The sequence below is a fragment of the Amphiprion ocellaris genome, chromosome 22, assembly GCF_022539595.1.
Source record: "Amphiprion ocellaris isolate individual 3 ecotype Okinawa chromosome 22, ASM2253959v1, whole genome shotgun sequence".
NCBI classification, from domain to species: domain Eukaryota; kingdom Metazoa; phylum Chordata; class Actinopteri; family Pomacentridae; genus Amphiprion; species Amphiprion ocellaris.
Genome location: NC_072787.1, coordinates 7037545 through 7050544, shown reverse-complemented (window position 1 = coordinate 7050544; position 13000 = coordinate 7037545). Strand labels below are relative to the sequence as shown.

Sequence of the window (13000 nt, the reverse complement as noted above, 5' to 3'; positions counted from 1 at the left end):
AATAATTTGAATGACCTTTTTCACAAAGACCAGCAGTAACTTGGTCTAGGTTTTAATTTTCCTGCTTTAGCCTGTTTATCAAGTTACACAGGTAACAATTTTAATGTTATCGCAGTGATAGTCTCACTTAGCCAGCTCCTTCTGTAGAATTTAATGGTGTGGATTCACTTCATGACTAGCCTGCTAGGGGCAATAAACAGCTTGTTCGCATTTCTTAAACAATAACAGTCATCTTGGACGGGGCTAATCAAAGGATGCAGTTTTGGGATTCTATCAAATACACGCACGGATGTGAGCACTGTCATTAAAATAGATAATCCATTGGAATAAAATGTATCAGGGCAACCTTACTACATATTTCAAATTCTTGGTGAAACTTTTGGTGTGATAGGTTGCTGCCCTGGCATTGTTCTTGTTGATTCCTGTGTCCAAATGGATTTTGAAAATGGTAACATGCAGATAGCACAAGGGCAGGACAGCGCCTAGAAATGAGCAGCCAATGGCAGGCTTATCCTCACAGCCTACACCCAGTGAGTCAGACTATCACAACATTGAAAACACAAATAAATAAATGTACATACAGTACCAGTCTAAAGTTTGGACACACTTTCTCATTCAGATGAGAAAGTGTGTCTAAACTTTTGACTGGTAGTGTACATAAATAAGAAAAAACAGCTTACAGCAAATACAACCCCTGTTTGCATGTAGCACAGCTAGGGTGAAACTGCCACATCGTACTAAGGTTAAGGTGCCCAATGGTTGGCTTGGACCGGATATCACCAACAAAGACCCACACAGACTGCTGTGCACACCCCGACATCTACCCTGTCAGTCCTTGGAACAGGCCCCTGAGAGTTTGTTGCTAAATGGAAGTGCTGGGGTTCACAGGGTTGTGGTTGTAGAGGACAAAGGGGCTCTACTATTAAGGGATATGTTAGGCTGTTTATTATAGAGGAAGGAAGCAAGCTGGGGGTTGTTTATGCAACCACACTTTGCATTTTTGTTTGCATCTTAAGCATTTATCAGACACTTGTCTTACTGTTATTGATGTCTATTGCTGGCAGCTATTGCTATCCTTTTATTACCCTTATAAACATGTCTGTTCATAAAGACACATTTAATGTTTTAAAGTTGTCACAGACATCTAGGCTTGCTTGTTTCTTTTTATCTCCTTACTTGAGTTGATTCTTTACTTCCAGCTCGGCGGTGTCCTACTTTACGAAACTGTTGGTGTCAACACAAACCCTGACCCCGGGGCAGTGCAGTAGAGCTTTTTCAGTGATCATTGTGGGATTTTCTAGATGTTAAAGTGACCTGTCTTCCCCCATATGTCTCTCCTGACAACAGAAATTCTGCCATTAGATTGTAATACTGACATGCATTTTTGTTGCACTTGTACTCTGTTTTTGAGAATTTCTGTCTTTGTTCAAATAGATTCCAACAGTACAACATGAGACACTGTTTTTACCCTCACCGTCATTCACAACCTGTCAAGAAAAATTACTTTTTGTTTCTGTCACTATGTGAAGGTGTGCAATCAGTGTAAAAAGGCAACGCATTGGATTTTGTACTTATGCGCTGCCTTGTGCAGTATCTGTAAGTACAATAAGACTTAGCAGCAATTAATGCGTTACAGCGTACAAGCAGGTGGTTGAGGCAGAGAGAGATACAGCAATAGAAAGGAAGAAAAAGACAGCAGGCCTGGCTGTCTGTCTTTGCCTTTGATGGGCCTGCCTCTACCATCTGAATCGTTTCAAGCTAGCGTTGCCTAGTTACAGCAAGCAGAGGATGCAAGGGTTGGGAGGGGAGTGAAACAGGGAGGTTGGGTTTCTATCTCTCAGCTGGGTGCAGAGTAAATGAGTCCTCTCCCTGTCCATGGACTCCTCAACCCCTAACACCCATCACTTGCTTCTGTATCTCAATTTGGCCCACACAGACAGAACACATTGAAAAATAAAACAATCTCCCTCGTTTCACAGTCATCTAGTTTGGAGGTTGGTTGAAGTCACAAATGCTGTTTACAACCTCTTTTGATATGTGATGTGACATTATGTCCTCTAATATTTACAGCTCTCATCTGCTGATGTCCTACATTCTGTAAAGTCAGTTTTTGTCCAAGTTATATGGCTTTTACATCTTGGTGATTATGCTTTGTGAAAGGCTAATGTTCTGCTCTGTCCTTGCACCTCAGAGTTTTGAATGTGGTGTTTAGCAGTTTTTTGTTTTATTTTTATTAACAAAGGGATTGAGCATATGGATTTGAGTTTTAATGCATCACCTGAAAACATATCATGTGATTTAGCTTCTTGGATTACTTAAAAATCTGATCATATGTGTCACGTTACAGCAGTATTGTATGTTAGGCAGTAGGCAATTTTAAGCCTCTGTGCCATCAATAATACTTCAGTTTATATACATAGCCTCAATAAACAGATAGACATATAATAACTGATAATGCATTGCCATTACATTAAACCTGACTCTTGTGCTTAAATGGCTGGAAAAAATATGAGTCACTGGCCTTGTTAAGTGAAATGTTGATAACAATTTGGAGTGTAGCCACTCTCTCCTTGCCTTTGCAACGTTTTTTATTTTAATATCCATCTGCCTGTCCTTGCAGCACCACTTACTGCTGCCTCCTTTGTCCCCTTGGAATACCAACATACCTTGTGGGAGATTTATACAGAAAATATGACTTTTGTACAACAGTTTTTATGGAGCTTTTTTTTTGTTGCTGTCTTGGGGAACAGTTTTCCAATCTCTTTATTTCTTGCCTTGACCATACTGTTTCATTTTAGCCTCACCTAATTACAGCAGTCTGTCAACTGTAACTGCAGTGTTGTGCATTTGACACATCAGTATATGGCCAGGTAGACTGCCAGGCAATATAACTGTAACAAATCACAGTGGTGGACTGTTTCGATGCATTAACCCTTTCATGCATAGAGGTCACTGCAGCGTACAGCTATTCAAAAGCTGTTTTTTTGTATGTGCATGAGTTTTGATGGCATAGTTGCACATCAGCCACTACAGTAGATCCTTTTGCATCATTTCATGCACTGCTAGTGATTGGCTAGTCATTGCAAATTAATAAAAAAGAGCCAAACCCAGATGGCCAACAGGCAGCCAGAAACATCAAGTTGCTCATTTTCTTTTGTTCAAACCTTCCATAAAAAGAGACCCTTGCAGGTAAGAAAAATATGGTGACTTCAAGCAACATCTAAGGAGTCATGCAATTGCAAAATTTTCCAAGTATTGATTTTATATTGGGAGGAAATTGTGATTAATCATGCATCACAAGCTATATTTCAACTCCAATTCACAGGCTACAATTAGGCTATTACTACTGCTGTTCTTGAAAATACTTCATATGCAGGAACTTTATTTGGCTGTAAATAAACTGAATGTTTTTAGAGTGTAACTTCAAGTTTTCGTATATATTTATATTTCGTAGGGCTCAGGAGCAGGGCATAATAGATAGACCTACAGGAGGAGTTATCACAGTCAAGTGAGAAGAATGATGCTAGTAGAAGTGAGGAGGAATGGCTGCCAGAAAGGGAAGGATTAGTAAATAGTAGTAGTAGTGGCAGTGGAGCTGAGGACAATGAGTCGGAAAGGATGCTGAGAGGAGGCTGAGAGAGCTGAGGATGCAAATGATGGTGAGGGAGTTGAGGCTGAGGATGCATCACAAGATATTATCCCAAGATAATATTATTAGTGTCATGCTATCCTCAGTTCAGAGACAGATCCAATTTTGTTTCAGTGGTGTGTATACTCTTTGTGTTATGACCTGGCTAATAAAACGGATTTTAGTTTGATTTTGAAGTGCTTGCAAAGTTTATAATAGTTTCCTTGCAGTAAAGCTAGCCATAAAAACATTCAGTGTAAGTTAGTGCTGAGGCAGTGCACCCTGCTATGGCTGACAGTCGATGGATAATGAGCAAGAGGCGTGGAAATCTATACAGGTACATGGTGTTTTGATTATTTATGCATAAATTATATTATTTTATAGTTCACATCACATTTCACAGTTCAACACACTGTATATCATTTTATTCATTTGTTTGTTAAATCCATATTTCTAGAGCAAAATGCATGGTGTCCATCTCAGTGGACATGTAAATATATTTTTAGAAAAATGGGTTGGAAAAAAAATGAATTTCAAACCTTGTTTTTCATGCCTAAAGATGAATATAAACAGTTGGTAAAAAAAAAAAAAAAAAATCATGACTGAGGTTATCATAATTCATGCATGAAAGGGTTAATCTAGTGCAAAATTATACTTTATTTTAGCTCCTCGCGATATGTGTTAGTTATGTAATAGTATAGGATGTCTTCCTTTCTCCTGACCATAGCTGCACCGATTCATTTTTTGGAGTAATTTGTTAAGAGAATAATCTAAATTCTCTGATTACAGCTTTGATATTTGGACATTTTTGGGCTCAGTAAACAATAAAATTAATGAAGCACAGATTGACATTTTTCAACATTTTCACACATTTAAAAGAACAAACATCAATTATTTGAGGAAATAATCAACCAGTTAATTAAGAAGCTTCTACCTTCCACTGAAAAAATGTGTGCACAAATATATGAAGTAGTTGGAGAGATGCAGTTTCTGGCTATTCATTTCTTTTTATATTGTCCCATGATAAATGTTTCACATGGATATAAATGTTTATGTCCTTGGACAAGTAGAGTGTTTTTTTTATTAAAGTCCTCCATATGAATGTACTTCTGTGACTGACCAGTGACAAGTAAAGCCTCTGATTAGTTGGCAAGTGGCAAAAACATCTTCTGACTGGTTAACAGACTCAACCTGAGTCATCATGGATGGCTAGTGGATGACCAACAACAACTATAAGAGTTTTCAACACAGAGATGGATAAAGACACCACATTACTTGTCACTTGCCCAGTCGGACAACTGCATGGAACATTTCACTTGCCTTTGGCAAGCATTGATGATGAGCCCTCACTGTGATCCAAGCTTAAGCTTCTCAGCATTTGCATGAATTAGCATGAAATCTAATGACATTCCGTTCCTTTTCTAGGTTATTGAGAACATTTTCAGTGACCCCATCATTTTCCATGTAGCTCCATTATTAGGCCCAAATTTTAATTTGTCCCACACTTTGCTGTATGACCAAGTTCTTGCAAAACAAATGGCACTCCTCTAAACCTCATCTGTCTTTGTGTTCAGTACTAATCATCATCTTCTAGTATGCAGACAGTATCAACTAAGTTGGTGAGCATGGAACACATTATTCCTGCTAAATATCAGCATGCTGGCATTGTCTCCATGCTCACAGTGTCCAAGTATTGACCCACAAAGCAGTTGGTTGGATATAGACTCTTACATCTTCTAAAAACAAATGTGTTTGGTCACAAGCTGACCAAAGGTGAAAGTGGAAGCTTTTTTAACCCAGTCACAACCTCACGAGGACTTCTCTTTCTCTCAGTAAGTGGTATTTTTGTTCTGCTTACAGATGATTTTTATGCCTTCCATCTGGCTTGATGCAGTGTTCTCTTACACTTTCACATAACAATGGAGGAGAAATGAAAGGACTGTTTCTTAGTAATTATTTTCCATCAGATAATTCAGTCAAGTGACACAGCAACTGCATTTATCTGCTTTTAAATTCTTATAATATTTTGTACATATGTAAGTGAAAAGAAACACTTAGTGTGTGTTTTCAAGCCTTTAAACTGCTGTGTGTGTCTTGCTTGAAGTGGGAGTAGGGATATGCTTTCTGTTGAGTACAAGTGAAGTTTTCCCAACTCATTCCCCTCCATCTTCTTGCCCCTGTTGGCTTTTCTTTGATAAAAGCTCAGCTCTTTTGTTCTGATGAGTCTGCATCACTGCACAGAGTTTGGCAGATGTCGGGGATCAATGATACAAACTCAGGGGTGGTTTAGACTGTTACACAGAGCTGTAATGGTGCTGCTGGGGGTTTGTTCCATTGCTGTGTGTGCCTTCATGTCTGTGTGTGTAGAGAAATCTAAAAGGAGGTTGAGTCATTGAGCTTTCGTCTTCCATTCACTTTGTTTCCCATTCATATAGTCTCTCTACTTACCTTTTACTCTGTTTGAACACAGATTTTTGCCAGTGCACTGCACAAATTTAAAAAGTTAATTAAACCTATAATTCTAAGTGTGTGGAAAGGATTTAGGTAGTGAAAGACTGGTTGTTTTGATACAAACTTTCCTCACCACCGAGAAGAATTTCCAACTGTGGCAGATGAAATAACACTATTAGGGTGTTTCCCTGCTGGCGAGCCTTAACTCTGACCTGCTCCTTCCTATCACACAAGCTCTTGAAACACATCAACGGTATCATAACATGACTGAATGGTAAATGCCACAACACAGGTGGCATACTTTCACAGAAATGCAGGGTTTAAGCCACAGCCACGCTTCTAATAACTTTCAGTGCATGTCTTCTCTGCTCTCTGTCAAATGTTTTGTTATCCAAAGGTGAGACACACTTAACTGTAGAGATGTGCCCTCTGTCGCACATTCACAACCTATAAGTTATTCACTAACAATGCTCACTGAGTGTGTCGATGGCTGTGTTCGCTCTTTTGATTTCTTGCACTGTTATCAGGGCCAACTCACAGTATCATGTGGTGCAACGGTCCTCAAGTTTGTGCTGTGATAACGATCAGATAAAAGCTGTTTTGCTTTGCTGCTCCAAATTGTACTCAAGAGGTCGTTCTACACCAGAAAGCAGATGGATAAGATGGGGAGATGAGAGAGAAAGAGTGCAATGGGTGCCTTAGATTGTATAAGGTTGCTTTACAAGCCCACTGTTTAGAGAAACCTACCGAGAAAATATTGAATAAGACAGATTGTGTGATTTTAATAAGCCACATCATCACATACAAGTTTTCAAGACAGATTGCATAATCCTATACAACAACAAAACAGTCTGAATTGACGTTACAAAAATAGCCTCCAGTGTGACACTAACTATAACCGTGCAACGCTGTGCCTTTTAACACATCTATTTTCAAATCCCACCCAGCTACATCTTGTGCTCTTTTCTCAAACACTCCATTACAAGATGTCCTGTGTGCCTGATATCTTAACAATGTGGGCGTACTGTTAGAGAGCATGCTGTTGACAGCTGGACAGTGGCATGCTGCGCCATCTGGATCCCCTCTGGCTGCCACCTCAGCAGGGCAGCCAAAAATCAGCAAAGGGCCCCCGTGTCTGGGCTGAAGTTGCAACCTGAAGCCACCCTCATGGCAGACTCAAAGAGCATATGGGGAGCAGAGTGCCAACTTACTGCTAACAACCGTAATACATACACTGTGTGTACAGATACTCCCGTTCACAGCATGACAGCAGCATTTAAGGAATCTTTTTCTCTGCAGGTGGTTGCAACTGTGTGCATTTTGAAGGTTTTTCCTGGTTCAAAATAGGGCACAGATGGCTTTCTTCTTTGATTTACTGTACTTTGACTATATTTTTGCATAGAAAGAAAATTTAAACCACTGCCTGTTCGTACACAGATGTCACAGACTACAAATGATCCTCCCTTTTCTCTTGACTCTGAATCAGAATATACAAGGAAGTAAAATACTAAGAAGGATTCAGTGGAAGTGAAAGTAAACTTTTGTATGAATTTTTGATTTTATTTTCTGAAGAAGATACAGCAAAGATTTACTTATAGTTTTTGTTGGATATAATATGTGATTTATAGTTAAATATAACCAAGGTTGATGTCTGAGGGTACTAGTTACAGACAGAGCAATGAAGAAGTGTGTGAAAGTATACAGTGATAGTAATAGGAATGTTTGTTTTTGGTAAATCTAGTACCCGACAAATTAAGGTACTTTATCACATCGATCCAGAAAATCATTTCTAAGAAGCCACTGCTTTGAGAACAACGTTAAGCCTTTTTAATTAAAACTACAAATGCCATCCTGTATCTGGACCAAATGTCGTTTAAAAATAGAGTAAAAACACACACCTAGCGGGCTCGTAGACAGACTTTAGAAAGCTGCACACTACTAACTTTGATTTATTTCTTTCAATTAGTAAAGGCCACAATTTCAACAATCTCCCCAATAGTTGTTGAGATATTGACCGGTTGTATTCATTACTTGTACCGTTACACACAGTGGTCTAATACATATCAGTCCAGGTGATATATGCCAAATTTGAGGTGATATGTTTGTACTTTTTCATTAAAGCGTGAAGTCTGAAACACTTGTACAGTCTGGAGCCCTGAGCATTTTCAGAAATGGAGCCTTGTGGCAGCAGTGGCAATATGGACACTGTTAAGGAGACAGTGAAGAATAGATTTAACAACAACAAAACAACCAGATGTGTCTCTAACATAATATCTTTACAGAAACTGTATTGTGAGGGTTAATGAACAAACCACTTAAGCTGTTATAGCTCTACATATGCATGTAACAGATATGATAATATGAAAGTTAGCCTAGGTTCCTGGATACTGTGATTTTCTTCTCACGCCACTGAATTCACCTTTAACTGTTCACCTCGACCACTAATGATGATGTTAAATGGTATCATGTAATGTCTGTTTATCAAAAGTATGGGCAGATATCACAATTTCTGTGTTTTCATGTTTGACTAAGGACATAGTAGAATGACTGTCCTTGTCACCATGAGGTGTTTTTCTGATGGCTCCATTTCTGTAATTGCTGAGAAAGTGTGCAAGTGTACCAAGTTACATGTTCATATGAAATAATGAAACATATTTTTTACCTATACATCACCTGGAGATGTTTCCTCAGTAAAAAGCATCCATTATATATCTTGTGATATATACGATCACATCACCTAATCCTGCCCTCTATTTGTTATTGTCTGATTGTGCTGCCTTGCACCGCTGTCACTGACAGGACAATGCCCAGATAATAGATTTGCTTTGCTTTGAATGGACCACTGGAAAGGCTCTTTAGCTAGCATGAGGGAAACTGGCAGAAGTGTATTCATTTATCAAAGACGAATACAGGAGGAGGAGCAGTGGCTTTGTTCATGCCCTTTTTCTTCTGGCTTCGTCCTTTGTCTGTCCATATTCTAGGAGTGTTCTGTAAGGGTTCTGTAGGAGCGTACGTGGTGTAACTTTATACAAGCCTGGCTTAAATCCACACTCTGACCTATTCCCTCCACTCTTTGTTCAGTCTACCTCCCTAACAATGTGGAACCACCACCCCTTGCTTCATTTCCTCTCCGCTTCCTGAAACACAGGAAATTGAGTGCTTTCGTCTCCCCCAGGTTGGAGAAATGGGGGAGAGAACTTGGAGAGGGTGGAACCACAGCAGAGGTCACTGACACCAGAGGGAGGACACACCCGGGTCTGTGGAGAGAGTCATCTTCCTGTCCTAAAACGTTATATTATCAGGAATCATGACATCAGTTTTACTTTGAGTGATTTTTCATGCATTTATGTGTAACTGATGTGCTGCAGATGTTTGTGAGTGCACTGAGTGTATATACATCACTGACACTGTGCAGCTTCATTAACTACCTTCAGTTCTCCTTCAGTGCTCTTTGCCTCTTCCCACACACCCATCTTTTATTCAACACCGTGTGCCACTTCCTCCTACATTACGGCAGTGTATGTGTGTGTGCCAGTGTCCTTTGAGGCTCTTTAAGTGGCTCTCCAGCACAAAAAGACAGTAGTTCAAAAGAGTTTGGACACAATAGCAGTGGCCAGCATGCGTAACCTGCAGTGCACTGAAAGAGGCTGTGTGATCTCAGGTATGCTCTGTAGTTATCATCACATGGTGTGTTTAATGGCACATAGAAAGCAGAGCTTTGCATCAACGAGGCCTATGCAATCTGGTGGCAAACCGACCTCTGCTCCTTCCTCTTCTTCTCTTTCATTACCCCTCTTCCCCCATGCTCTTCTCTTCTATTTTTTCCTCATATCCTCTCCCCTGCAGCCACCTTCAGTCTTTTATCATTTTCTCTCTTTTCCCCTGCTGTCTCCTGTCTCTCTGTCAGTCATTTTTCAGATCTGTCATTCTCATCACTTCATTTTCCACTCTCTTGCCCTCTGCTTTGCCCTTTTCTCTCATTACCAGCCCACCTCTCTCTCTCTGTCTGTCTCCTGGCATCTGTTGCTCTTTCTCTCTATTAGTCTGTCTGGGTGTTGGTCTTTCTGACCCTTCCTGTTTCACTGACATCATCCAAGAAATCAGGAAGCAGCTAATGGAGTCACCACCTTTTACTTTTGTTTCCTCTAAAGTTAACATTTGCTTGTAATGTTACATGTGTGTAATATTGGAATTTTTTTCCCCTGGAGTTGTCGTGAGATTTAGGCGTTAGTAGCATAGTTTTCGTTAATGTTTAACCTTGACGGAACGCAATAATGATCATAACATTAAGGTTGTTCAGGTTATTAAACCACCTCAGCAGGCCGTCATAAAATTCAACAATAAAATCAATCTAGGATATATAATAGCAATCCACCTCTCAAGCAACAGTGTTTTTTCTGTTTCACTAACCACTGATATGAACATAGTGTTTCCAATTGCAGAATATGCTTTCTTTATAAATGTCTTGTTTATAATTTAACAGTAAAAAGTCATGTTTCAGCATGTTTTGGCTGGTGGGATTTAATCAGGGCAAAGAACTAGGACACTAAATTGATACTGATATATTCAGTGGTTTCATACAGCAGCCATCTGCCAAGGCAGCAGTCTGTAGCTGGTTTTGCTTGACACATATACATCTGACAAGGGAAGGCAATATGTTTACAGCAAAAGAATCAATCAAATACAAACAGAAAGGTATTATCTGAAACACTAGCTCTATTCATTCTTTTTATTTGTCTCTTGAGGGGTAGCTGGATGACGCAGTGGCCATCTTTGGTGGGACAATAAAAAGCAGAAGTGGCCTAGAAAGAGAGAATTACATATTGCATGGCTTAGTTACTTAACATATTGAAATGATTTGACTTGTGCATGTTGACAGCATACTAAAGCATAAGATGAGCGGGGTCTTATATTAGCTGACATTTTCTTGTAGCCTCAGATTATCCTTTTTAGTTTGTAAACACACAAGTAGTTTCCAAATTAATTAGTCATTTCACACTTAATTAATATTTTAGGTTATTTCAGAAGCAAAACTGCCAGTTATTTTCTGCTTCTGACTCTTCAAATGTTTGATTTTTAAATTTTATCTAAAAATAGCAGGGGAATGTAAAACAACCATAATTCTTAGTTAATGTTCTTGAGTCATTACAAGTTTAAAATAGCATTAATCACAAAAAAATCACCTGTGCTGGTTTGGTGAGTTTTAATCTGTCAAAGCATTTTCTTTCTTGATAACAAAGCTAGTTTTTTTCATTGTGTCTGTAATATAGTACAGAAATGTGATCTTGTGAATTAAAAAAACTTAAAACTTTACTTGATATGAAATTCAAGTTAAGACATCATTTCAGATCCTCTTTTACATAATAGATGTACCTTTCATTTTCTTTTTCAACTTTCATTTTCATGTTCTTTCAGTTGTTAGGATTGCAGTCCTCCAGTTAGTTTTAACTTGTTTTAATGAGTCACAAAATCAGAGAGAAGATCTTCAGGCACACTGTAGCAGCTAGCTGTACTCATAGCAGTCAGTGATGCACTCAGAAGATTGATATTGTATAAGTCCGCTGTCAGCAGCTGACTTCATCAGCTGTGCGGTGCTGAAAGGTCTGGCATTTTTGCCTTTATTAGATAGCGACAGTGGAGAATGACAGGAAATGTTGGGGAAAGACAGCAGGAGAATGACATGCAATGAAGGTCTGGCCAGCTGGTAATCGAACAGGTGACTCACTGCTGACGGCATTTCCATACATGTGGTCTGTACCTTAACCGCTCGGCTGTCATTAATTGCTGTTTTTCTTGCCAGCTAATCTCTGATCTAAGAGTTCATTCTCGGTGGCACATGTGCAGACAGTGATTTAAAACAAATCTATAGCATTCTACTGTGTTTGCTTAGCGTATTGATTTACAAACCACCGTTTACATGGTACTGGTGCTGCAAACTGTCAGCTGACAGATTGTTTTTCCATTTAGACTATTACAAGAGATGTGGTTAACCCCTAAAGCCAAAATGAAATGTTTTAGTTGTACTGGTCAAGCATCACGACAGGATGATTATAATCATTGGAATATCATTTTGTTAGAAGAAATATTAAGATGTCCAAAAACTTAAACAATTAGTTCATCCTGACAGCAGTCACTGTCATTGTCTCTTTTTATACCCCACAGTCATCTGCTGCTGAAAATGCACCAAGAAGATCATATTTCTGTTCAGCGTGGCCAGGTGTTTGTGCTGTAAAACTTACATTTTCTGTTGTCTACTTTCAGATCTACCCATGGAATACAATCCCTCAGATCATCCTCGGGCCAGTACCATCTTCCTCAGCAAATCACAAACTGATGGTGAGTTCTGCTCTATTCTCTTGCCACATTTCATTTCTCTTCATTCTACCTTTGAAATGCCATCACTCCTTGCCTACAAATGAGACAAGGACAGTTTGAAGTGTAGACTGTTTAGCACCTCTTTGTTGCAGTCAGTGTCAGGTGGACATTAGACCTGCAAGGAGTGGGTCAGTGGAATATAATATGAAGTGAAGAAATATCCCGTATTATTGTAGTGGTTGAATTTGAACAACATATTTGTTGTGAGAACTGCTTGATTGGCTGATTAAGGCCACATAAAATTCTGGATTATGAGTGGTTGGAAAGTGTGGATTAACATTTAACCGTTGAAGCAGACAGTAATGACACAGTGTTTGCTGTTGTAGATTAATGTAGGTCAATGATGTAATTGCTTGCAGTCAGTTTGGCACTAAAAAAGTAAATATAGCTACTTTGGTGCACATCAAACTACTTGAAGTTTTTGAACACCTCTAAATTATAGTAGACATACTGAACATACTCCAGTCACCGTGACCAAGCATATGGATGTTTTATCAGTTGCTACTAATCCTCATAATGTGGCACCACCTGTTGACAAGAATCATT

General features: G+C 39.1%; 1 protein-coding gene across 4 annotated transcripts in view; it reads left to right on the top strand.

The window, feature by feature from the left end:
* ccny (cyclin Y) overlaps positions 1–13000 on the top strand; it is a 43821-nt gene that overhangs the window by 13168 nt on the left and 17653 nt on the right. For all 4 annotated transcript variants that reach the window (XM_023262652.3, XM_023262650.3, XM_035944644.2 and 1 more), the window contains exon 2: positions 12341–12415. In XM_023262652.3, the coding sequence (XP_023118420.1) occupies positions 12341–12415 (75 nt within the window). The remainder of the gene's footprint in view (positions 1–12340; positions 12416–13000) is intronic.